This window comes from Python bivittatus, unplaced genomic scaffold (genome assembly GCF_059951505.1).
Source record: "Python bivittatus isolate LINGU-HERP-01145 unplaced genomic scaffold, Pbiv_v1 ctg000970_np1212, whole genome shotgun sequence".
NCBI lineage: Eukaryota > Metazoa > Chordata > Lepidosauria > Squamata > Pythonidae > Python > Python bivittatus.
The window spans coordinates 693,919-720,894 of NW_028277121.1; the positions used below are offsets into that span (position 1 = coordinate 693,919).

The 26,976-nt window shown below is 42.4% G+C and overlaps 2 protein-coding genes across 7 annotated transcripts in view; both read right to left on the reverse strand.

The window, feature by feature from the left end:
• UGDH (UDP-glucose 6-dehydrogenase) overlaps window positions 1-10,678 on the reverse strand; it is a 20,920-nt gene extending 10,242 nt beyond the window's left edge. The window contains exons 1-7 of one of the 4 annotated variants that reach the window (XM_088131172.1): window positions 10,079-10,678; window positions 6,097-6,265; window positions 4,860-4,961; window positions 3,300-3,500; window positions 3,021-3,218; window positions 1,678-1,825; window positions 127-221 (exon numbers count right to left, since the gene is read on the reverse strand). In XM_088131172.1, the coding sequence (XP_087987298.1) occupies window positions 127-221; window positions 1,678-1,825; window positions 3,021-3,218; window positions 3,300-3,500; window positions 4,860-4,961; window positions 6,097-6,258 (906 nt within the window). In that variant the 5' untranslated portion in view covers window positions 6,259-6,265; window positions 10,079-10,678. Of the gene's footprint in view, window positions 1-126; window positions 222-1,677; window positions 1,826-3,020; window positions 3,219-3,299; window positions 3,501-4,859; window positions 4,962-6,096; window positions 6,266-6,432; window positions 9,234-9,288; window positions 10,029-10,078 lie in introns of those variants that run through there. The other 3 variants (XM_025165575.2, XM_025165574.2, XM_088131173.1) reach the window with 3 other exon arrangements.
• Window positions 10,679-12,815: 2,137 nt separating this feature from the next.
• SMIM14 (small integral membrane protein 14) overlaps window positions 12,816-26,976 on the reverse strand; it is a 41,626-nt gene continuing 27,465 nt past the window's right edge. For all 3 annotated transcript variants that reach the window (XM_088131177.1, XM_088131176.1, XM_088131174.1), the window contains exons 4-5: window positions 19,676-19,824; window positions 12,816-17,393 (exon numbers count right to left, since the gene is read on the reverse strand). In XM_088131177.1, the coding sequence (XP_087987303.1) occupies window positions 17,361-17,393; window positions 19,676-19,824 (182 nt within the window). In that variant the 3' untranslated portion in view covers window positions 12,816-17,360. The remainder of the gene's footprint in view (window positions 17,394-19,675; window positions 19,825-26,976) is intronic.

The window sequence follows — 26,976 nt, forward strand, 5'->3', positions numbered from 1 at the left end:
TACAACCATCCACCGTGCTTCCCTTCCTAGCAAAACTGTCAGTGATAAGATGGGAACAAAATTATATTAAGCATATTCTGTTAGGATTAAATCACCACCCCCCCCTAAATACACACACGCGCTTACCTGTTGCCAGTAGCGAGCCACTTCCGGTAAGTTCAGAGCCTCACAGAGATAAACCAAATTCAGGACATCTTTTTGAAAACAGCTCCCACCAAATCCTGGGGAAAAAGAGGTAATGTTGATGCTGCACTGCACAGATTTCTTTCTGGGCGTCTTGATTCCACGGATATTTAATCAGCAGGATCTCCCCCAAAGAACAACTCTTTCCCTCTGAGGGTGAGCAACCCTAGAAGTAGCAATGATGATTAAAAATAACGTTCTTGGGGCTACAACCAGATGTGCAGCTGTTTCCAGGGAGAAATCTGCTTGAGAAGTACTTGCAAGCATGACCTTAAGCATATTCATATTTGTGTAGTGACTTGTTTTGTATTTTTGATATGCTTTCATTTTTGTCATCTGGTTTCTTATGGCATAAATGCTACACAGATAAAAAAGTAACTTGAATTACCAACAAGTATTTCGTATTCAAGCATTTTTAACCTAATCTCTTGTTTCAGACTCAATCTGCTTTAACGTGAAAGATTTCACTTCTAAGAGTGTTCTGATTGGGTTCATCAGATAGACAAACTCGCCATTCTTTTCAAATTGTATTATAGATACGATTTGTTTTAACAGGGCTATATCAATCGTTTCTGTCGAGCAACAGTTCCTTCCCCAAAAGATGCAAACAGGTGTAAAAAAAAAAAAAAAGATTAATCTAGAAATGCTGAGAAAACTTGGTAAAGGTCTTCAGAAAATCTGAGCTGAAGAGCAGCACTAAAATTCAGCTGAAATTGTTTATAGAGGTCTGTTAAAATAACAGAATTAGTTATTAGTACATTGCATAAAGCAGAGCTGACAAACCAATGTCCCTCCAGATGTTATTGGATAAAATGTTCCCACCATTCCTACCTACTGATCTTTGCAGTCTCCAATCCAAGGACTAACCATTTTTTCTTTGGATTAGCCTTTTGAGATTAGCCAAGGTCTGTTAGGTGCTACAAGAAGTCTCAGGTGTAACCTAGAACTGGGAAACTGATCCCCCTGCCCTTCTCTAGCAGTAGGCAAATGCAAAGCACTTCCATACTGTTTCCAAGAAAACAACATAGCAGAGACATGTCCATATAATCCCCAGGAGTTGAGTCCAATTCAAGGAAGACGTTATTTATTTCGCCAGTACCTCCCTGTCCTTATCACAGCCTTTTGTCCTTGTCTACCTGAGGTCAACAAATTTAGTAAACACGGGGAGTCTTTTCTGTAGTTGGCCCACAGCCATGGGATAGCCTGTATCAGCACCCTGTCCTTATAGGTTTCTAGGAAAATGCTGAAGACCTGCCAGTTTTTTTGGCCTTTCCTCAAAAGTACTTCTCCCATTTAACATGCTAACACGTTTCTGTACTATCTTATCCCTTTTGTTTCTGCTGATACACGAAACTGTATTATACAAGCCAGGCTCAAGAAGGCCTTTGCCCTTCAAGGTGGCCTACCTAAAATGTTTTAACTAAATCCAGTAAGAATACATTGCCCACCCTTGGATTGCTCACCGCTAGAAGGTTACCACCCTTCCAAGCTTACCAACGCTGGCTTTCAGAAACTTGTTTCCAATTCTCTGGTCCATTCCAATGGCTCTGGCAACCTCTTCGACATCAGCGCCCGTGGCTTCACAAAGGGCACTGATGGAATTGATGCTGCTAATTCTCTGGGCAAGGAAAGCATTCGCTGCCTGGAATTGAAGTAAAGGGAACATAAACTGCAAAGGTATTTCTATTGAAATGCAGTCGGAAGACGGTAACTAGCAGAACAAGACAACAGGAGCTGCACTGCAGCAAGAAAATTATAAAGAAAATGATAAAGTTGCCATTAGATAATTACCCTTGTTTACTATTATTGATAATAGGATTGTGCCTGCCTTAAAAATGATTCAGAGACTTTTCATGCACAGGAGTGTCCACAGGGGTAGCCAAAAAGGTTAAGATGGCAGCAGTGTAAAAAGATGGGGGGCTTCAGTCACAAGGATGCAGCCACCTTCTTGAGTTTTTTTTAACCCCCCCGGGGGTTAATAAACACAGGCACCATGCTTGTTTGCTACTTATTAAAGCAGCCCCTCATTTTCAGGCTTCCATACCAGCCTGAGCAAAAGATGCAGCTGCCTTAAGAGTCACAACTATAATGAGCTGACTCCTTAAAGCAGCCACATCTTTTTCAGACTCACTTGGAAAAAGAGGGGCCGCATTAATGAGCAGCAGGGAGAGGTTGTGCAAACATTTGCAAGAGGGCTCAAGCCCTTCTCATGAATCCCTTTTGAAGTGTGCACAATCCTGGTTTATAACACATGCTTGCACAAACCAGGCAATGACAGATGCAAAAATATATCTCCAGAGAATCTCAACTCTAGTTTATAAATTAAGAACTTCCTCAGCTTTAAGTTGATAGAGGTAGCCTCAAAACTATGGCTGGTTTCACACAGTTGTGCTATGCCATGGTTTGAATCACTGCTTATTGAACAAACCATGATGACATGTCACACATGATGCTAAACCATAAACCATAGTTTGCAAGTGTAGACTACTAAATAAAAAAAAATCAGGAAAGGAAAAAAAGATGTCTGTATTGTGTGAACCAATTTGTGTAAACAGAGTCTTAGTGGTCAATTATCCAAATCAGAGAATGGGACTGGGAGGCCCGGCTTCCAGCATCCAATGGCTTAATAAAGAGGTATCAGCGTACTATGGCCCACTAGAAGATCACTTAAACCAAGAAAGTACTGCCTAGACGCTTTCAATTTTTGAATAATCCCGTGTGACTGTAAATCAGTGAAATTATGAAAAGCACAGGCCATCCTTTCTCTATTTTGCAGTGAATATTTTGCTGTTCACTGCCACGCTGATATACCGTTCACCTTTTCCCAGGATACCAACCAGTTTGGAAAGCTCTGAGGACCATGTATTTGTTGTCAGGATCTTCTCCTTGGGCACCCACTGCTCATAGACAGCACTCAGAGCACGGACAGCTTTCTGGCCCTCCGGCGTCTCGTCTCCACCTATCAATACTCGGTCCGGATTCTTGAGGTCCTTGACGGCCGTGCCCTCTGCTAGGAATTCCGGATTGGACAAAACCTGCAGCCAAGAGCAAAGACTGAGTTCCAGACACACAGACAAGAACGGCATCTCTTCTGTTCAAAAGCAAGGGTATTTTACCTGCAAATTTAAATTAGGTTTTGTGTTGGCATCAAATATGCGTCGAATGCTCTCCGCAGCCCGGACAGGAACGGTGCTTTTCTCGGTCACAATTTTGTAACCGTTGGAGTTTTGCACTATCCTTCTTGCACAAGCCTCAATATATTTCAGGTCTGCAGCCCGGCCTTTTCCCATACCGTAGGTCTTTGTTGGGGTATTAACCTAGGTTTCAGATTTTTAAAAAATGAGACATTTTTAGAAAAACCTGTTATTTCCTTGGCTGCCATACCATCATGTAACAATCTGATTCAGCTTTGGATCATTAAGAGAATCATGTCCTTATTTCTGTTAAGATCTGGAGAAACAGGGCTGTTTCTGGGATGTGTGCCTGAAGTCCTTCACATTCAAGTATTGCCAGTTGTCAGAATTCAGTGTTTACTACATGGCTTGTCTGTGTATGTTAAGTTATTTAAATGTAAGTAAATTCAAAGTAGCTTTGCTGCTCAGCATTGAATTAAGGAAGCTCAACATTATCTTTCCCGCTTCTCAATTTGCACTGAACCTCCCCCTTCCTTTAACCCAACTTCCCTAAATTGGACCCGCAAATACATTTTAGCAGGGGAGCCGTGTGCTATTATATTTCCTGGCATTCTTATCCTAAAACACAGGACCATCCTGAAACTCTACATGCACGCAGGGTCTCCCTACAGACAATATTTGTGGGGGGGGGGGAGGGGGGACGCATAGCAAACCTTTGACCTCTATCAGCAGTGGCTATAGGGTGGGGTCCAAATTGGCAAGATGGTGGATGGAATGTTGTGAATGTGTGTGCGATGTTGATTGGTGCGTAGAAGGGGTCGAGCTCACATCACAATGTTCCATCTGCCATTATGCTGATTTTGACTCCTCTTCCCTCCCCCAGCAGAAGTCCCTGGTTTGCATGCCAGAATTCTCAGTTTTAATCCTTGATCACTTCGAACAGGGCTGGGGAAAATTCCTATCTGAAACTCTAAGGAGTTGCTGTCTCTTAGCATGGATAGCACCGAGCTAAATCAAGCAAATTGTAACTTCTTGTATTGCAAAAAGGCGCATACCCAATTGTCACTTGTGAATAGCACATGTAAATGCTAATTGTTGGGAATATAAGAAACCTCTTCTTAAATTCCAGTAACTCTTCTATCACTTAATAGTGAATCATTCCCACTGAATTTAGAGGAACTGATTTCGGTCATTGTGGACTCAAGCTATGAATTTTCTGCATCAAATATGGAAGCAGGAACATGATCCTTTCTTAGTCCCCCTTTTTATGTTGACTCTGGAAAACCTATCATTAAATGAGGATACAGTATAACCCATTATTAGCACTCTGCAAATATTCTGCTTTTTAAACTATCTGTGCTTCTGGAACCCACAAAAACGGAGTTTTCTTGTAATCCCCTCCTATCTCCTTCCTCCAATGAATTTAGGAGCTGAGTGAAAACATTGCTTGCATTTGTGAATAACTGGGCCTCTCCTCCTGATTTTCTCCTGCTTCCCATAGCTGCAGATCTGAACTTTTAAAAAGTAAAATGAATTACTTACAGAAATAAACACAAGATCAGCTTCTCTAATAGCATCATCAATATTGGTGGAAAAAAAGAGATTCTTTCCTCTGCAAGATTCTACCACCTCTTTAAGTCCTGGCTAGAAAAAAAAAATCAGCAAACAAAGCATTTAAAATGTGCTTTATTCATGAGAAACATAGCTCAGGGGCACAAAGCAGGATAAAGGATGTTGCATGTGTCTTCTCCATGCAACATGACGCAAGTATTTAACTTGTGTCATTTATGCAATGATGTCATGATGCATGCAACATCACTTTGATGTCATTGTGACTTCTAACGAATGCTTACGCTAAGCAAGCAGCATGCATACTTCATTAAAATATGCCCCTCCAAATCACACTAAGGTTTGATCTGGCTCAGGATGATGTGAGACTCTTTCCATTATAGCTAATGTCACATAGAAATCGAGGACACTGCCTGACGGTTAAAAAAATCCCTTAATATTACTTGTGAATAAGGCTTCCAAGTCTGGCAAGTATCAGGTACTCATGTTCTGTATCCTTTTTAATAAATATTTGTACTCACTAGGGATATATAAGTTGGTCCAGGGTCCTGATAGGAGTGAAGTTGTGCATTTAATTCTCAACAGATCTATACTTAATATCTGGAGAGCATTTGAAAGCCCCCTTAAAAAAACCCATACTTGGACATCCCTTCTGCATTGTATGGGATGACCAGGCCTTCTATATACTGTTTCTTTCCTAGAATGACTCTGTTGTGTTATGACTAGGGTGATTTCTAAAATAAGCATGAGGTCCTATGAACACTAGGGCATTGAAGTGTTAAGTATCAGTTCAACTTAACTCCTTCAGTTTGGTTCATCAGAGGTTTCTCTGGATTTTAAAAAGAAAAGCAGACCTCCAGATGGAATGGATTTTACTTAATCCACACCTTCCTAATGCCCGTGCAAAAGGATAGCCATTCAACGACTATCTGCCATCAACCTAGTTCCTGTTCTGAAAATAACATTTATTGAAAGGTGCAGAGCAAGTCCTTGTCTTCATTCTATTTTGCCCAGTGGGCAGTTGTGAATGTATAACAGGAAGTCCTTCTGTTTGCCACTCTGAACAGGACATAAAAATGATTAACCATAAGAACGTATTTAATAAACACAGTAGCAGGGTTGCAGAAATCCATACAAATGAGATGCAGCACAGAAGAGAGGCACGAACAATAAAGCAAGGATGGAAAAATATATTGGTGATCAACTATACCTCATAAATCGGAAGTGTGTCAGAATTCCAGGCATTGATTCTAGCTTCATTGACATCAACAACAGTGACCTTAATTTTTGGACACATGTGAGCAATAACACTACACGTTGGCCCACCAACATAACCAGCACCAATACAGCAGACTTTCTTAATTTCAAACATGACTGATCTGGTAAGAATTAGGAAATAAATTGGAACAGGATTAATTCTGAGTAGTTTCAACACTGCACAAATTAAAAATCGTTTTTGTAATGTGTGTTCATATTCGTTCATAAATTTATGTTCATATTCGTACAATGTGCCTGATTTCTGTTTGGAAGTACTTTCAAGTCCTACCTGTGCTAACTTGGGAAGGATGCAGTGGTATGTTTGTTGCAGGAGGCATATTATGATCACCACAGCCAGTTTTCATGGAAAGGCCTCAGAAGGAACTCTTTGCAAGAGCCACTCATCTGGTTATCCTTTCTATTCACACATGATCATCCCCTCCTGAGAAAATGAAACCCCGCAATATGGCATCAACTAAGTTCTTTGCACACTCCTTTCCTACTTTATTGTAAGTAGCGTAAGAATCACAAATGCGGTATTGTTCCCTAGCGAGAGAAACACAGTGCAGCCTCATGATGGTTGTCCAGAGTTTCTCAGTCAGTATTTCAATAGGATGGCTCTGACTGGTCTGTGCAAATGATGGCTTTCTACAGGATTTATGTGGGACGTTAGGATTGGGTCTAATGGATAGGTAGGCTTTGAGGCCCAATGTTCACCCACTGAGCATCATCTTCACATTGGAGTTTAGGTGCTTAATCATCCCACCCATGTGGATTCAGGTCACGCAGTCAGGCTTTGTGGAGCACCTATGACATAATTTGGGCTCGCACATACACACACAGGCTGTGTGCAGATAAGATGTCACAGATACTCATGGTGGGAATACTGAAGAAGGCTGGTTCAACCTGGCATAATCTCAATCCTCTTTGCATACCCAGAATACTAGTGTGTATATAAGGCATAAGCTTAAGCAAAAAGGCTTTTACAATCAGAGGTATCTTCACTCTGTGACTGGACAAGAAAAAGAGGGTCCAAATAAGATTACACTCTTTGTTAACCAGAGAGATTCAAAAGGGTGGTACTCCAACACCCACATCGTAAGTCCCACCAACCACACTACCAAGAACCCAGTGCTCGCCACAACAGAAACAAAAAGCCACTCTTTCCAAGGACGCTAAAATTCTGCCACTATTATTTACGGTGAGTGGTAAAGTTTAACTAACTTACCCTGAGTCTTATCTACACTATTACTGATTCACACCTATAGAATGTGTATCAGGGCTGAGAACTTCTAGCTTAAAAAGGATCAGAAACTAGCCTCTGCGGTGCAACATATGTCCTCAATTTTTGAGTCCGCTTGAAATGAATAAACATAGCAAGATGCTTGATTCACTAGTGTAATCCTAGTGAATTACTTAATGACTACACCTCCCAAAAGGATCATTACAAAGCCCTATTTTTCAGAGTACTGAATCACAAACCATGGGAAAAGAAATCTAAAAAAAAAAAAAAAATCAGACAGGCTTCTGGGGACTCTGCAAGAAACAGCGTTTGATGAAACAGTCATTACAACATGGCTATGGAGTGAAATTTCTTCCGTCCACACCCCCTCCTCTTTTTGGAAGTGTTTTGAAGGGAGTGACCTCCCTTCCCCCAGGCCAGTATTTTTCTCTTGAAAACAGAAGGAATAAACCATCTGAGAGGGAGGAGTGAGGAGAGAGGTATTGCTCAACAGAGGCACACGCACTCAGTGGAATATGTGAGGACTCCAGAACTGGTTGGCCTTGTGGATTAGACTGTCTTCCTGTAGCTGACGAATCGCTTCAAATTGCAAACATTTCTCGGTTTTCTTTTAAGGGGCTCCACTGAGGCTGACTGGGTTGGATTTACACATACTCCCAGGCAAAAGATTAAGCTGGATTCATTTACTATTCAATCAATACGGGTTTCACCACTGACCGCTATATGGATCACACTGGATTTAAAATACTTTCACTGCAGTAATCACATCAGCTCAACTGATCTGAAGACCACATAACTTCCTCTCAACCAAACTACTCACATTGCCAGGAAAATAGATTATCTGCTGTGTAATCACTTCCTAGAATGTAAAAATTGCCAAGGGTCACCTAATTAGCATTTTATATTCTATACTATCCAACCAAATAGCCCAGGATTCATGATGGAAAGAGCAATTTCCGATCCTTTATCCTGAGCATCTGTCAATCAGAAATCCCCAAGCTCTGAAATAGGGAATATGAAATGCTTTGAACATTTTGAAATGTATTCAAAATGTTCCAAGCATTTCATAGCTACCCCATAAGGCAGAGTTGAGAAATGTTCTCCAGCTGTTACTGGACTGCAACCCCTGCCCATCCTTATCATAGCTAAGGCTGATAGGAATTCTTACAACATCTGGGAAGCCACACAACACTTTCGGGAAGGACAGGATGATTTTGTTTACAAGGAGGAAGATGAGGCTGTCGGGACCTGGCTTGCCTTAGCCGCCTAATCAGTTCCCAGCAGGGGTAAGGTATGATCTAGAAACTTCTGCTTCTGCCTTGGGACTTACTGCTAGGTCCCCATTGGACTAAGAAAGGGGCACAAGGCAGAAATGGCTCTACCCTCATACAAATATGGTAAGAAATGAAGCAACTCTGTCAAAGTATGAATATACATATATTCCTTTATAACTTCTTGAAATAAAGCGTAACAGTCTGGTGGGCCAATGTTTGAACTTCAAGTCTTGAACTTGACTGTGAGGTCTCAATAACTCTTGGTCAATGAACACGGACATTCACTGCAGTGGAACGAGAGATCCTGTCTCAAAACTAATTTTCTCTTTGGTCTTTCATTATGGCCCACCCACTGGTCTCACTTCATAAAAGAAAGCTTTATTTCAACATAGATGAAGCATAAAGGATAACCATCTTATTTTCATCTATGTCTACTGCATGAAAAAAAACAGGGCTAATACTATAGAGTTCAGAAACACAAGAGCAAGGTTAGAGCGACTTACTATAAACCCTTCCTATAATAAATATATATAATTATAACCCTCAAAGATTTTTTTCCACGCAGCCTGTAGAATGTTAAAAATAAACCACAAACCATAGAAACTACAAGGGTAGTATAGATTTACACCTCGATTGTGCTGGTGCAGAGATTCGAACCGAGTAAAAATGAACTGTAGCCGAAGAAAAAGCAGGATACAACTTAGCAGCGCCGTAATACTGATACAGCGATACGGGGGTGAGTAGGGTGAAACTAACGTGGTGCTGAAAATTAACGAGGACAAAATATAGATTACTTTAAAAGAGTCTCTTGGAAATGAAGGGATGCGCGCTAAATATCCTTCCTGAACTCTATCCTTATGGAGCCGGGGGTGATCATCACTCCAGATTAAGCAGACTGTGGTTTGATGGAGGGAATGAATGAATGTTGCAGACTAAATCAAGACTTTTACAGGTCACCCCGTTTTCGTAAACCCCGAAGCGACGAAATCGCCCCTCATCAGTGACAAGGCGTGCAAAGCAACTCCAGGATAAAGTGTTTCGCGAATGGGATTCCACGCAACGCGGAGCCTCCCCCCCCCCACTTCTGTGCGCACGTGCAAGGGCGACCCTCAAGGGTGAGCTCGCCCCATCCCGAGGGCGGCATCTGCAAAGCAGCGGAGAGAAGCCCCCTCCCGCACGGGTCGGCCTTCGGGCAAACTCGGCGGGCCGTCTCCCGATCGCCTGCCCCGAGTCCTTCGCGCGGCGCCGGGGAAGGGCGCGGAGGCGGCCGGGCGCGCGCGCTCATCCTCCGCGACCCGCGAAATGCAGGAAACGGAGCATTTGGAAGAGGAAGGAACGGGGGAGAGGAAGCCCGCCGCCGCCCGCCCGCCCGCCCGCCGGCCGCCCGCCCGCCCGCCGGCCGCCTTTCAGCGGAATACCTCCGAGCACAGCGATTCCCGGCGCTCGGCTAGAAGAGGCGACGCCGCAGCTGGAAAGCGGAGGGGGAGCCGGGCAGGAGGCGGCGGCGGCGGGGATCCAGCAGGCGAGCCGAGCCGGGCCGGGCCGAGCCGAGCCGCCAGCGCCGCCCCTCTTTAAAGAGTCGCCTCCCCTTGGGCGGGGGAGGGAGCCGCGCCGGCCCTCCCCCTGGGTGGAGGCGGTGGGCAGGAGGGGGGCCGCATCAGTCCGGGGCGGCTGAGGCGGCGAGGGGCGCCCGGCGCCCTTCCGGCTCTTCTTCCCAGGGGATGGAAGACGGCCGATCGCGCCAGAAGAAGCGCCGCCGGAGAAGCCTGGAGGAGGCGGCCGCGGCCGGAGCAGGGCCGGGCAGGGGGAGCCTGGGGCCGAGGCGGCGGGCCCGGCGACCGGGCGCCCGCGCGGGGGGGGGAGGAGGAGGAGGAGGAGGAGAGCCGGCGGGCCTCGGGGGCGCGTGGAAGGGGCCAGGGCGGGTCAGGCCCGGGAAGGGCGCCTGCCCGCCCCTCGCCTCCTCCCCTTCCGCCGGCGAACCAGCCCCGGAGGAGGCCGAAGTCCGGCGGCCGGGCCTTCTGGCTTCGCCGAGGGACGGGGGGAGGCAGAAAGGCGGCGGGGAAGGCGCGCCGGGCTCGCCGAGCGGGGGGGGGGCAGAAGCCTCGCGCGCCCGGCTGCCTGTCCGCGCGCGCCGGGTTTGGGCCCCGCGTGCCGGCGCCCGTCCCCATCCTCCGCAGCGGAGGCTTTCCAGACGACCGGGGACGCGCCGCGTGCTTCCCCGCCCGCCCGCCCCGTTTATTTCGTGAGCTGCCCCGACGCCGCCGCCCCTCCCCGGCGGTCTCCGCGGAGAGCGGTTCCCTCGGGTTGCGCAGTAACTCCGGTTTGCGAAGCACGATTGCCCAAGGCGCAACGGCGGAACGTTGCTTCTGGCGACTCCTGCCCGAGGAGCTGTCGAGTTGCAGTGAAATCCTAAGCGAGTGGCCGCTGGTCAATTCAGTAAACCATGGCTAATTCAGTTCTCTGCTGATCAGCATCGTGCGCAAAGACGGCCTGTAGCTTTCAAGGGCGAGCTTCGGGCGCGGGCTTTCCGTGTGGGGCCGAGCAGCGACCCCCTCGCCGCCCCGTCTGCTTCCGAGCCCGGAGGCCAGCCCTGCCCGGCGTCTGAAGTAGCGACCTGGCGAGGAAATACGACCGTGACACGCGATCACATGCAGATGAGCGGCGCGGCGCGGCGCGGCGCGGCCCCACTTTTCCCCTTTAATCTTCTATGTGGGGCACCAGACCCCTTCCTCCATCGGTTTCCCGTACCCGCAAATGAAGTTACGACTGATGTTTACGGATCAGCAAAGAGAGTAACGTTGTTTTCCTAAATATGCCATGATTTTCAAGACTCCCAGCCTGCTAAGTTATAAAACTAGGTTTACAATTGATGTCGCTTGGGGTCACACAACAGGCTAAATCGCACATTAAGGCATCAGAGCTCAGCAAGCAGAGCCAGCTAACATCTGGCTTCCTGGTTAGACGTTTAGAAAGACGAAAACAAGCAGCTGATTTTGAGGGAAATCTGTGGTCTCTTAGAAGTTGCAAGCTCTCTTTCTGATACAAGTAGCCTGGAAATGGGAAAATTACATAGTCACTCTGCCCTTTCTGACCATTCAGTTGAGTTTCCCAGTTTTAATTAGGAGCAAAAATTCGTGGAAGAATTTTAAGTTTTGGAAGGGTATTGGGAAAGGAAAGCTCTCAGCCATTTATCGGGACGATGCCATTTTACCAGATTTTCTGGAGGACACTGTTGTAACCTTAGAACGAATGGCTTTATTATTGATCCTTATACATACATTGTAGCGGCGGTCACCTTTCTGAGAGCTGTTTCTGGCTCTTTCCTTGTATGTATAACGCAAAACCAGTTTTGATAGATAACTGTAGATACCAATTAATTCATCTGCTCCATAAACAAGAACCCTATGTAACTTTTGAGAGCAAGATGTTAATCTCTCAAAAACACAACCGTGTAGTTACAAAATAAGATCAGAACAATGTTGTAACAGATACAGAATCTCCACGGCGCATGATTTGCCCTGCTCTGTCTCATTCTCTTCCCCCTAAAACTCTCACACTAGTTGCTGTTAGAGAATCAGGAAGCAGCTGCTATGCCGGTAAATCTGACCTGCTCAGTGCAGAAATCCAAATTACAGCATTGCTGATAGATGACTGTGACTCACTACTGGCTGAAAGAAGATGCTTTTTGAGAACCTTCAGTGGGGCGTTCTTTGGGAGGAGACTCAGACCCCACCCCAAAGGTGAGTGAGTTTCCAAACCTCCCAATGCCTTTTCAGCGTCTAACAGGTGCTTCTGTAATCTGTCCACGCACTCCTGGACAGCTCTGGGATACGTAAATACGCTGGCATTTTTGCCCATAGGAAGCTGCAGGACGCTTTTAATTGGGATTTCAGAATAAGGGGAAATAGACCGTTTTAAGATCACAGTCTTGTATGTGAATCCACTGAACACAACACACCTACACAACTCTTGATTTTCAATAAAAACTGGATAAACGCTTAGTCCCGCTGAGGTCACTGTAAAATCACAAGTGGCTCAGAAATCAGAGCACAGGCTAGTATAAGGGGGAGAGGAGCGAAGTGTTAGCAAAGGAGACCAGTATTCCCCCATCCCAAAATGAAATATCAGGAAATATAAAATCCAGACTTTCAGAAGTTTATTAGTGGTTCTCTTTATTGATAGATAAAAAGTGCATAGAACAAGCCCTTTATTTCAAAGCAAATATTGTAGTAAAGGATTATTACATGGCACAGATCATTGTGTTTGGCATGATTCAAATAATTTAAGCCACTAAAATCCATCACAGTATTACAAATCTTTTTGCCCAAGGGAATTATCCTAAACTAAGGCAGAATGAGCTGTTGACAGTCTATATATGAATGTGAAATATTGATTCTGACACCTAAATATTAAATGCTGCAGAAGTTCACTAAGTAGAAAAGCTATGATTTAAGATCTCTTTTTTAAAAAATTCAGTTGGAGTTGGCGGCTGGCATTTCATACAAGCTGCAGTGTCAGTAAAAAAATTTCTAAGCCTTATTTTCTGCATGGTATTTTCACAATTAAACCCCACCACCACCTTTTTTTGAAGCAGCTTAGTGGGAGGAATGGTTTCTAAATGTCACCACTCTGCTAATTCTATCATTATCCTGTAACTAACTTTTTAAAAGGCTTTATTTATTTATTTAAAAGTAAATCTTTTTTAAGTTTTGAAAATAGCGATCATAGATCTTCCACATGTCTAGCTTGCTCATTTAGAGCAGAAAGAATATTAGGTGATTATAAACTAACGTATATGCTGTAAATTTACCTTGTCCTGTACCGAACCTTTAATGCAAAGCAGATTATATTGTAGCTGTGTGAGAGCCTAGTTTCGTAAGGCGGTGCTGGTGTTTCCTACAGTGGGGAACTGTCTTCCAGTTGCTCCCAGCTTCAGAAGGAGACTGCAGTTGGGGCATCTTGCCGGCCTATAGTTGCTAATGAACCATCTGTATACTAATGTACATCTTGCTTTTCCAGTCTCTCTCTATCCAAAATTTTATACCAATAGTCTTATAAACTATTCTTACAACTATATACTGGTACAGACTTTCATATGTGGAATCAGTGAAGCAGCAATGAGTTTTCAGGCTGAATGGCCGTGGTCTAACTTTGAGAATAAAATAAAACTAGACCACGGCCATTCAGTCCGAAAACCCATCACTGCTTCCCATTCTTAAAACTATTCTGCTCCCTAGAAGGGTGTATTTTACAAGGTTGATAAAGATGAATAAACTTGCCCGAAAGGCAACCCAGCCACCGTTTTTTTCTGGAAAGTTGTAGAAAGGTTCTCAAATGCTACTTTATGAAATTCCCAGCGACAGTATTGTAATCCTTAGAACGGTTCCCAGAATCCTTTAATGCTATTCCATGGCAGAAGATTCAGAATGGATTTCTGAAATCTGAAAAACAGTATTTGATGGGCAAATGTTGGGACAGACCAGGCTGCTCCCAGGTTAAAGATAATACAAACAGTACATTCATTCATTGAAATAAATTGACCAAATGCAGGTATAATGGATGGGCCTGTCACCAAGCTGGCTCAGTTGTGTACGAACTGAGAAACTTTTTAAGCATATGTCTTTAATCCTTGTACAAATATATAACAGATTAATGAATTAGGTTTAGTTACAGGATTGGTTGAAATAGATTTTCCATCCTTCAGATCCACGACGAGTTGGATTTTAGACTCACAGGAGTCACCATTCAAAATAACCCATGTAGCCAATTTCTACAAATAGATCTCCTGCCTGCAAGTTACCATCTTCCAGTTTGGAGGGGGCAGATCTCAACAGCCCCCTACCTTCAGCAGGTTTCCATATTTTTGTCAAGGGAATGGAATAAAGTGGAACTGGGAAGTTACCTTCAACCACCTCGTTATATTCGTTAGATTTATATCATGGCTTTCCTCCAAGAATTAAAGGCAACATACAGAGGTCTATCTCTTCCAGTTTTTTTAAAACCACCACTTAGTGGAATAGGTTGAGCTGAGAGAATGGTCCAAAGTCACCAGTGAACTTCTGTGGCTAAGGATGAACAAGAAGCTGTGATGCCCAGCTCCTAGTCCAACCCCTTAAACTCCTGCACCACCTGGACCCAACAAAAGAGATCAAAGTGTCAGGGCTTCTCCAATGAATACATGAAAGAATGTTCTTGTCCTTACACCTTAAGGCCAAAATAAATAAATAAATAAAAAGCACTGTAGGCTTATTAAATGAATTTGGCAGGTTGGAGAAAATTTTTGTGTGTTCTTGAAAATAGTCAAGAAAAACAGGCAAAATTCCTTGTAGTATTAAGGATGCAATGTTATGCATGTTTACTCAGCAGTTAGTCTCGCTGAACAGAACAGCAGACTAAAGCACAGAATTTGCCTGCATGAAGATTCTGAAATTGCTTAAAACATAAAACTTTTTCAAAACTTACCCTGGAAGTATATTCACGCAAAAAGTCAAGTCATTCAAACAATCCTGTATTGCCCTTGCCAGTAATTCAAGGAAAAAATACAGCAGGAAGGCTAACATTATGCACAAGAATGTAAACTGAAGCTTCAAATTCCACTACTGGCAGGCCCATTATCTCACTGAACAGTCAGTTCAAAGGAGCCCAGCAGTTACATCCCTCAAGCCATTTTACACATCATGTGTTCTGAAGTAACAGAATTGTGGTTTGAATCAACTTAGATTACAAATGAGAACACTGTGATTTTGAACACTGTGGGAAGAGGGGGTTTTCTAACTGGCTGGCACCCCAGTTGAATAACTAAGCATGAAACATTTTAAATGGCTCAGAAACATGATTCTGTACATGATTCTGTACATCTAGACTGTTATTCATGTTGATCTGCTGCTTCACGATGCAGAATAGTGGGAAATACCCTCTATTTGGGGCATGCAAAAAATACTCATCCCCCCCCCCCACAAAATCCCATGTGTTCTCACAAATGGGGGTTAAATGTTTGCTTCGTGTATTTTAGGGAAACCTATGAAGTGACTGATAATGCACAGAACATAATTTTTAATTAAAAATGGCAGTCACTAAGGCAAACCTTAACGTATGCCCTTTTGTGGGAACATATGGCAATCGGCAGATACGCTGTTGATTTCCATTCATAAAAAGACAGCATGCTATTTCTCTGCACTACACTAATGCACAGACCTGGAAAATATCAGAAAAGTACCAAAATATCACTTGCACAAGCACCTTAGCCTACACGCACATCCCAGGGACGCTGTAATTTCTTTTCAATACTCAGAATGGAATAATTCAGTCCTTGATTTTAAAAACTGGTACGGATCTTAAGGTTGTAGCAGTGGTCATTTAATTTCATAATTTACCATGCTGCGAGGGTGGGTCATCTTTTTACAGCCAGAGGACCTAAGTTATCTCTGGTATCTGATCAGCTTTCCAAGAGCCACAAACAAAATGGCCAGCAATGCAGCAAGATCATCGGAATGGATATGGCCGAAACATTTAGCTCATTTTTAGGGAAGGGACAAAATCAATGTGTTGAGCTTCACAGAAGCTTAACATGCCACTTTTACTTCTTAACTCTAAGTGGTGTATCACCCAAAATTTGCAGTTTTGTCACCACATTTCAGGAGTGCAATCTGGGATTGTGCTATGGCCACATGCAGAGAAGCATTTGGTTGTGTCAGTTTTGAAACAGAAGAAATTACTCTGTCCGCTCAGTTATTTTTCTTAGCGTTTGAATAAAATGTAAAAAGTATTAACCTAATGTAATCCAGAGTTTACTTTCTACTATAAAAGCTTTTAAACACTTGCAGGGAAGGAGGCAATCCTATAAATGCATCAATGTGCATGCCACCTTTCAATTTCTTTCAAATTGAGGCTAATTCCAAATAGATATCCCGGGCCCAAATCCCAGGAAAATCACTGAATAAGGGTAGTGCTAGTTTACAACGTAACAATGAATTATTCAGGCTTTATTTGTTAACATCATTCTAATTATTTTGCTTCCTTTCAATATATATATATAATTAATTTGGTGTTTATAGCAGACAAGAACATAGTGCGGACTAATAGAAGACGAATTCTAATATGCAAGAAAACAATTTTGGTAGACAGAAAAAGATAAAATGTCTCACTGAGAAAGTACGACTAGGATTCTTGTACATCACCCTTCCCAGTTTGATGTCATCCAGATTGCTGATTTTGCTAGCTAGGAATTATGAGAGGTAACATGCAGCATACGTGAAAGGCACTAGGTTGGAGAAGGCTGTTTTATATGAACTTTTGAGAATGGACACACTGGAAACTTTTATGGAATTTTCCCAAAAAATGGGTACACAAGGATCAGAGAGAAATTTACTGGTGGCTTGTGCCACTGTTGCAACGTCCACTCTCTGGACCAAAAAAACCCCCCCTACTAGTATAAAAAAAGATCAACGGATTATCAATATATAAATTTAACTTTTTCCTTTAAATATTGCAGTGGACATAGGTTCAACAGTCGTCATTGAAATGCTGTTATTTCCCACCACATCATGTTAATTTATTTAAATGTCATTTAAGAAATAGAAAAAGCAAATGGATGTTACATGTACAGAACAGAACCATATTGTACAGTGATTAGGAATATTGTGGTCATTTTCTTTCTTTTGGTCACTGAAGGTTAAAGTTGTTGAGCTTTTCCAGTAAACTTCAGTCCACGGGTGGAGCTGGTGGTTCTTGTCCCTGTATGTTGAGAATATACTGAATTAGATGCCTTTGAATTATGCAGAAGAGGAGGAGTTGTCCACCTAAAGATCCTCATATACCCTTACAAATATTATTTGTATTTGAAATATATTATTTCAGGGAATAAAAGAAATCATTGGGAAATTATGGGCAAATTGCACACTAGTCAGTGAATTATCTATCACGCAGGGCCTTTAGGTCTCTCAGCTGTATGTAGGGCTGACAGAAAACAGGACGCCTAAAATCAGTGTCCTTGGTAGACACTTGGTAGACAACAACATTCCAGATTGGCCAACGCAAATTATTAAAACCAGGAAATATCCCAATTGTTAATAACCTGTCTGTACTTCCTAGTCAGTCTAATGTGGGAACTATATGCTGGTTTGCAACAGGATCTCTAGATTTGAGATTCAGGTTTGCATAGAATAGGGTGAGAATGCTTGGAGTAAAGATGGGCTTTGACTGTGTTTGTGGCAGACTGGCCAGGTGTGCAAAAACCAACCAGGGCTGTCGTTACAATTATGGGATGCTGTACATGGTAGGGATGAAGAGCAGTGGTCTAGTGTAGTCTAGTCTAGGCTTACAGCAGAAGAGCGATAGTAAAAAGAACTTATCAAAGCATGAAATGAAAGGAAGGCTACTAGGTGTGTTTGTGAAACTAAAGGAAAGGGGGAAAATGTAATAGACCTGAATGGTGATCTAATTTTGTAGAGCAGAATTGATGAATGCATGTATGTAAATTAAAGTGTAAATGTAATTATGGAAATGAATAATTATGAACAAAAGGGCTCAGGTGTATATTTGAAAGTATGAATTTATGTCATTTAGATTGTTGTGGGTATATGTGATAGTAGGAATTAATCATTGCATGTTACCCTTGAATGAAATCTGGGAAAATATTATTCTGTTAGGTAATATGAATGGATAGGAAACTTCGACTGGTGGGGTCCAGAAGGCGGGCCTTCTCTGCAGTAGCCCCCGCTCTTTGGAATACCTTGCCCCCAGAGGTGAGATTGGCCCCCTCACTCCTGGCCTTCCAGAGGGATTTGAAGACCTGGCTCTGCCATCTGGCCTGGGATGGGGAGGGAAGACATCAGATGTGGGTTGGCTAGCCCCTTAGAGCCCTGGCATTTGCTGCTCTGAACCATCGGCCTCCGGGACTCTTTCTTTTTTAGTAACTGTTTTATATAGGTTTTATGTAATTGAATTCTTATTTATTGTTTTAATCAGTTGTAAGCCGCCCAGAGTCCCCCATTAGGGGGAGATGGGCAGGGATAAATTTAATAAATAAATAAATGAATAAATAAAATCTAATAGCAGAGATCTATTGAAAGTTACAGTGGTGATGAGAAATTCTGAATGTAAAACAGGCGATTTTTTTGAAAGCGTGAAGAGAGGATCTTTGGAAAATATGTACAAGGAAGAATGGGACAGAACTAAAAGAAACAAGTGAAAACTGTATGACAGCTAGAAGAAAAAAATATGAGTACTGTATGAAAAAAAATAGAAGAATAGACTTATGTCCCAGTTGAGTGACTAGAAAGTCAACAAAACAAAACATGATGTGGAGGTTACCTGGAACAGAATGAAAAGAATCTTATTAGTGTTAAAGAAGCACCCAGACTTACACCAATGGGAAGTACGAAATAAGATGTTTGCTAGAATGATGAAGCAAAGGAGGTTGGGGACGAGAAAAGAAATGTGTGTAGAATGACTGCTGCAAAAAGAGATGAGGGATATTGTATGGTGTGTGCAGAGAGAGAAAAAGCAGCAAAGAATACAATCAAAGAGAACAAGGAACTGTTAAAAGTTGAAAGAGGAAGAGAAAATGAAGAGCTATTTTGATTGGGGGAGGGGGAAACTGAGGAATGAAAATAGCCAGCAAGGAACCTCCAAGAGAATGAAGGGAATGCTATTCAGAATCCTAGCCTGGATCTGACAGTAGCTTTAACCAGGTTATCATGAGTAGGTTCAAAGTATTATTCAAACACCCCTCTCTGTTTTCTGGAAAGTCCTGTGCAAGAAAGTCCACTGTTCTTCACAAGCCCTGGTGATATAACACCGTAATACGTCCTAACCTGAATGGCTTTAGTAAACAGCAACGCAATATTACAACATCTTAGAAACCACTGTTATTGAACCAGTGTTCTACAAGCTAAATCAGGATGACCATACTATAATTTTCTCCTGTCTGTTTTGCAAGGGTTTGCATTTTTGCATTTCCTTCCCATTCTGTATTACCCAACCAAGGAAAATAATCCATCAGGAAACAGACTCACGTTATGTGGGCTAGACGGCTTTTCAGCAGCAATAGATCTCCTTAAGCTGGTAGGTCTCATCAAGAATAAGACTAGTGCCAGAACCAGCCAGCCCACCATTATCATTGTAACACTGATGTCATTATCAGCAGATGGATTTGGTCCTGGCACTAGAAAAAGAAAGACAACACAAAATGAAATGGAGGGCAGGATCAACTCTAGACATGTCAACAGATTAGAGCAACGAGACTTGGTTGGGGTAGGGCAGCACTGTGAACCAGGCTGAGTAGCCTCCCCAGGTTAGATCTACTCTATTAACAGGAGACCAGAGAATGAGTATAGCCTTTTCTTCCTTTATGGTTGGCTAGATTACTCTGAAAACAAATCCCAACTTAATAGGTTGAAGCCAGACTTGCGTTACAGAGAACACAGACAGATTGAAATCAACAAGGTTAGTAAATTCTGACTTCTGACCCATTGACTTCACTCAGGCTAGGTATGACCATTTCTACAGCCAATCTAATAACACTGCCAGGTCTTTAAAAAAGCACCTGAAATAGAAAATACATTAATGAGGTAGTACAACACATTTTTCTACACCTCCCCCCAAAGCCTACCCAAACCAAAAAGAGGTATTTTTGGACAATCCAAGAAAATGCATAATTTCACACTTAAATGCACATTTAATATGATATGAGTTGTTAGGCAAGAGCTTCTAATACAGCCTCTCTCGTTGTGTTTCTAACTTAGGTTTTATGCATAGCCACGACAATCAAAATCTTAGCTGAGATTAATCATCAGTAGACAACATGTGATGTTTCTGCTGCTGGATTTTATGTCAGACTATCAGAGGGGGATTTAATGTCTGGATACTCCCCCAAAGTAAAAATCATGTCCTAACTGAAAATTCACCTACCTCATAAAAAAATGATATCTTTAGACCGTAACTTTGGATGTGCAAAGACAGATACATCCATACAGGGTGTAATGACTCGGTGCAGTTCATCCGCAGAGATATCAATGGGACTCCATATTTTTGCTTGTCCCAGGGGGTGTGCCACTGCCCTCTAGAGAATATAAGAAGGCCTAGGCTTATGTCAAATTCTAGAGCTTGGCAATGACCTCTATTTCAAGATTAAAAGGGAAGCTGGGATTATTGGGTGCTCTGTTGTGGAGATATCTGAAAGTCCCAACACAGGGCCAAACTGACACACCCCTATTGCTCATTCCTGCTACAGACTTGGAGCAGCAGTTCTCTCTGACACCCCACAGAGAGAAACCTGGATCTCATCATTCCGATAGTCAATTCAAGAAACAAGGTTGTTGTTGCCCCAACAGTGTCCCCTATGAAACTAGAACTGAATGGATTTGCTGCAAGGATTACTGTTTCTAGGACTTATTTGATTTTCCTCCTCTTACAAGGACCCTCTGTTGACACAGACTTATTTATGGTGCATGCACTCATCTCAAGTGCCTACTACCAAGTGATCTTCTAGGTATAGGAGCAGCACTAGGAAGATTTTTTTTTAATCAAAAAGCCCATAATATAAGGGGATGTCATGGTATGTGGGAATGTCACGTTCAGCCCAAAGAACTCCAAGAGACAATACAAATACAATTTGGTTGTGTTTATTAGCTTCAACCTCAAGACAGAAATCTCACCAGACTGAACCCTAGTTTTCAAGCCAGCCAGCCACAACACCGTGAATTCCTTAGGGAGCTGCCAGCCTCATCTTGAACTTCCCACTCTCCTGCTGGGGGCTAAGAACACGCTTATCTCTTGAGCCTGGCCTTTATAAGTCCATTCCATCACAGGGAATGACCTTGGGAGAGCCACAGACTGGACACCCAGTGTGTAAAAGGTATATCAGCCCACAAAAGGTGGGAGGTCATGGGAAATATTTCAGAAGGGACCCATCCTAGTTTTCCGGAGAGTAAAAGGAAAGGAGGGGAGAAATACTTTCAGTCTTGCAAGATTCTGTTAATGTAACCTTACAATAAAGATTAATGCTAGTACTCCTGGTTGTGCTTCTTGTCTAGACTACCTCACAGGGATAACAGTTGGACAGGAGTTGAATATCAGCAACTGGATAACCCAACTCCTTGTCCTAGGGGAATTCACACTAACATTGCCTACCCAGGATCCCACATCTGCCAGTGATGACCACGGGATAGTCCCAGTTGTTATCTGGCCACAAGTATACAAAAGGGCCCATGCTGGATTTCATATTCTGTTGGCCTGATCTGAAGGAGAAGGAGTTTAGTGTGATTCCACTGTCATGGACAGATTGCTCCTCCATTAATGTTAGTTTGGTGGCTGGAACAAACTTCTGTTGTGGTTCCTACCTTAATTTTTGGCAGTATTTCTGAATATCCATGGCCCAGATATCTCCAAAACTGCCTTTTCTGGTTTAATTTTGTTCCCCAGGGAGATTAGGGAGAGGGACTTGCTCTGAGAATGCCATCTGCGGACACCTCACTGTCAAGGCTTCCCAGTCAAACTTCCCCTTTTGTGGAGCAACGTATCCCAGACATTCAAATCACCCCTTCCTTAGTATGCTTCCAAAGAACAGTGAACACGTGACTTGTCAAGAGAGCATTTGGGGACAAGTAATATTCTAATCCTGAATGACAACAGCTCAGGTTAGCTGCAGTTATGATTGCTGTGGTTCAGCTTTTAATCCTATGTTGATTTGTTATAATCCACAGAGAGACTGTGCAAATAGCACGGCACAGAAGCCAACATGAATAAAATAATAAGCCCTAACTGAGCTGTGGAATATGGAGTCATCCAAAACAGTTAACACTATCACTCCTAAGTGCTTCTTCCCTGTTAACTCCTCAGTTTAAATTAACTCCTCAGTTTAATAGGGAGCTAAGAGCAAAGAGGTGGACAGTATATCAGTTGGAGTGCCACTGGAAGAACTCTGGGGCTAGATTAGCACAGAGTGAGGCCCATCTGAAGTTCACAGCAGTGAAGGCAGTGAAGACTGCCCACCTTTACCTCCACTGCATATACACTGAGCAGGTTGGTGTTGCTTTTCCCTACTGTGAGATCGTTCCTTCACCAAGAAGATGCAACAACTCCAGAACAGCGAGTGACTTATTGGCAGTACATGCATCATTCTTTGCATCACTGGAGTTGGACTCCAGTGTTGGGAGAGGCCACAGAGTTACAATCTCAGCAACTGTTTATTCTTTTATTTTGGAATCTTTCTGGCTTATAAGTCTTGTGGATAACACAGGAACAGAGATAATGGCAATCTCTTTTATTTCTTCAACCCTTGCTCCCCCAGCTGATATAATCCCCTAGGACAGAAGGCTGAGGGTCTAACCATTAAGATCTGTAAAAGAAGCCCTTCTGAGCTACTTTGTTATTAGAGACCTGTCTGACTGGTCATGGGAAAGGGACTTCTGCCCGGTTCCAGGCCATGGAACCCATCCCAATGGGAGATGGAAGTGACCCATGCAACGCTCGGCATTAACCACAAATTCTTTATTAATACATTTATATGGCCACCCAACTCAAACTCTGTAACTCAGAGTGGCATGCAAAAGACAAAAAAACAGAAATTATTAATACAAAATAACAAAACACATTAAAACATACAAAGCAACCAACGGGTGAACAGAACTGAAAATTTATACAACTCACTCACTGGGGACTCCACTCAACCTGACCCCAAATCTCCAAATTTAATGTTTTTAAATTTTACTAGGTGCTTGTCAGAGCAAAAAGATGGGACTTTTTGCTCAGTCTCCAGTCCCAGAAGGCCTACTCATTTTAAATAAAAGGCCTGTGATTTGCAGATAATCCTCTGGAGCATTCTTAGCAAGTCTGACCTTTTGGCAGAGCCTTCAGTACCGCTCTTAAAAAAAAAAAGTTTTTGCAAGCAAGCTGATGCCTTCAGGTTTGCTTTGTGAAAACTTGGTAATACTGGCTGAATTCCATCATGTAACATTGAGCCAAATTAGGCACAAGGAATGCCTGTCAGATGGATGAAACCTCCTCCTATATTGGTTGCACTTATCTTCATATGGCCTCATTGGTAGTGAAATATCCCCCATTTACATATGGGAAAAAACTGTATTAGAACAAATGTGAAAAAAGGTAGAGACTAAGCTCTGGAAGAAAAATCTGAAATGCTACCACTATGATGCCAGAAGAAAACCCGGGGGGAATGGAAGAGTTTGCAGTTGGAAGTCCCAACCAAAACTTCTGAAATATTATGGGTAGAGCTCTGCACTGACACAAAATTCATGTGTGTGGGTCACACTCTTGGAAACAAAGCAGGGCCCAATTTGGTTACTACTTGCATGGGAGATCTCTGAAGAATTCCAAAACTGTAGAAGTCACTTGGAATCAAGTTTGATTGTACTGAAGAACCATAAATTTTCAGTTTTGAAGGCTAGCTAAAAGGTTGGGCCCTGTGTACCGTGCCAATATGTTGAACTTGTAAGAGACTAGAGTAGAAAATCAGAGAAAAAGAGTTCTCTCAGTTTTCTTCAGACATGTTGGCCTTCACTGTTCTAACAGCAACACTGATCTTCAGTTCAGAGACAGTTTTTATTATTTATTTTTCAATTAAAACATGTATCTGGGATATTAACTTCTGATCTTGATGTAATATGCTAATCAGCATCTATCACGAGTTATATCAGCCTTCTCAGCTTCCAGGTAACTTAGCCTCAAGTAGTAGTAGTAGTAGTAGTAGTAGTAGTAGTAGTAGTATTTTGGGGCATTCTAAATAAGGATGCCTATCTATTTTCTACTGATTAATTTGCCTATCTCGAGAACAGCCAATGAAGTTTCACATATAGTCAAAATATAGGGCTTGGCTCAAAAAAGTACTTAGACAATGCCTTCCTATCCATACTAAGGACAGAGTTCATCATTCTAGTTTCTAAATCAGTTGAATCTTTTAGAGTAAGTTATTTAAGTATAGCATAATTGAGGGCAAGTAAATCCTGAGAGAAGGGCAATATTTCCTGACTGCTGTTTCATATACAGGGTTAATCAGAAGCAAATGCTCCAAAATTCAAAGGACCTTACTCCAGAGTAAGTGTGATAAGATTTTACCATTAGTAGAATGACTGCTGAGATGAATAATTTTTTTTTAATGCTAAGAAACAACGAAGTTGCAAAAGTGAGCGTACAGCTTCTCCAGCAGCCAGCAATATAGAATGATGCACATAAAAATTTGGAGTGTAACTTTAGCAATGCGTTTTAAGGTCAGGACAGACACAGTCAGGCCAGGTCCAACATTCTAGCTGGCCATGTTAACAGTTTGACAGTGATCTGACATAACCACGGAGGCTCATTCTGAGACTTCTACCTATCACTCATTCATGAGTTTCCCCAAATCCTGCTTTCTCTTGATTTCTCTGCTACTATACATTCTCCTATTAAAAAGGGAGCAAAAGAAGTTCATCACAACACCGCTTTTTTCCCTTTAATCTTGCATAATCCTGAGAGCAGTACTGAGTTAAAATCTTGCCATCTACACAGAATCATTTTCGTTCAAATATCAAACGTGTCCATATGTCCTCCGCGTATCAAGAAGTCTTCCTAGTGTTATTTTTTAACTCCCCATGGTAGATATTCCTGAGGGACATTACCAGAGTGTAACTTTCAGTATCCTACCAAATACAACATCGGAGATGATATCCTAAGTTGTTTTTTAAACTCTGATCCTTTGCAGGACCCTTTCCCTGAAGTCGTTCTGACTTAATTCTTCATGAAGAAAGGGGCAGACAGGATCCCAACCCATCCCTTGGCAATTCTTGTAAGTTTACTGCCGTGGTAATAGCACGTAAGAGGCTGGTTGGGAGGAGCACAGCAACAGACCTTGGTCCTAGCCACAATCCAAACTCAGGCGCAGATGAATCACTAATTGGGTGTTAACCACAAGCACAGGGAACAGCTTTGTAAATGCTGTCTGGTGCCTTTCCACTTCACTTTCGGTTGATTTTCAACTGAACATCTATTCAAATCTCAAAGAACCTACAATCCCATCTGGCAAATGTTCGAGGATCTTATTTTCTCTTTCTTCTGTATCTTCCTTCTTCTGGTTTGCTAGCTCAGCCTTCCCCAACCACGGCTGTAAATTATAGGAGTTGCAATCCCAACGTATCTAGAAGTGATCAGGTTGGAGAAAGCTAAGCTAGCTGGTCCAGAGGGCTTCTTATATTAATGTACAAGCAACACAACTTTTTCTCAATTCCAACATCATGCCAAATCATTCATGGCATTTCATATTAGCAGGCAAACTAGAGCCAGAAACTGTATATTTTTGTCTTGTAGACATGATGCTTAACATGATTTGATGCATGTCTAGATAAAAGAAAGGCCACCATTTTTAATTTTTTATCCTACCCTAATTACCATAAGTAGCTTAAAAACGAGGCAGCTTATTCTTAAATCTTCATTATAACTTTCCCCCTCACTGATCAACCAAACCCATCCATTAAACTGATGAAATCTTGCAACTATGCTGACTCACCCCCAAAACTAATTTATTTAGATTGATGGTATTAGAAAATTGCTGCTGGAAGAAATTGCCATATGTAGCTAGACAGCCCTAAAACAAGTACTAATTTATAATCAAGGTGAGCATTTATCAATATTCTTTGAAAGGAGACTAGACAAGGCGGTGTCCTCTTCCACAGCCCACAATTGTGAACCCTATCTCAAGTTGTGGATGCTGCTACATTTCTAACTAAAATATAAATAGCAATACAAAATCATATGATAAGACTGTTCTGTGAGATATTAGTCACAGAGAAGGGCTGCTGAAAAATAGCTTTCCAGAAATTGACATCCAGGTAAGCAATGCGGCAAAAAAAGAGGGAATGAAAGTGAATGCAGCAAATAAATATACACAATTTTGGGTGCCAACTTCTAAGCACTCAAGGCTCCTTTCTGAATGCAAAAAGTCACTAACAGACCTTGGAGCTATTTGCATATTCCAAACCAGGCATATCCTGTATGACAGCTCTCTTCATGAAAAGAGTATTTGTCAAAACGATGAATGGGGCTTTCAGCTTTACTGAGCAAAGGTATTAGTGATGAGCTTCACGGGGGAAAAAAGGCATAGCAGGAAAACCAACACTTGGATAGCAGGTTTTTTTTTCAGCTCTTAAATTAACATATGCTGGACATCTCAAATTTCATGCAGAAATATGAACGTGTGTACTCAGCAACAAAGTAAGGAATAATTATTACTCTTCACCTCTCTATAGCATATTGTAAAGATTTCTGACACATCTGAGATTACGGGAGAAGAGCTGTGGTAGTCTACGATAGCAAAAATAAATAAATA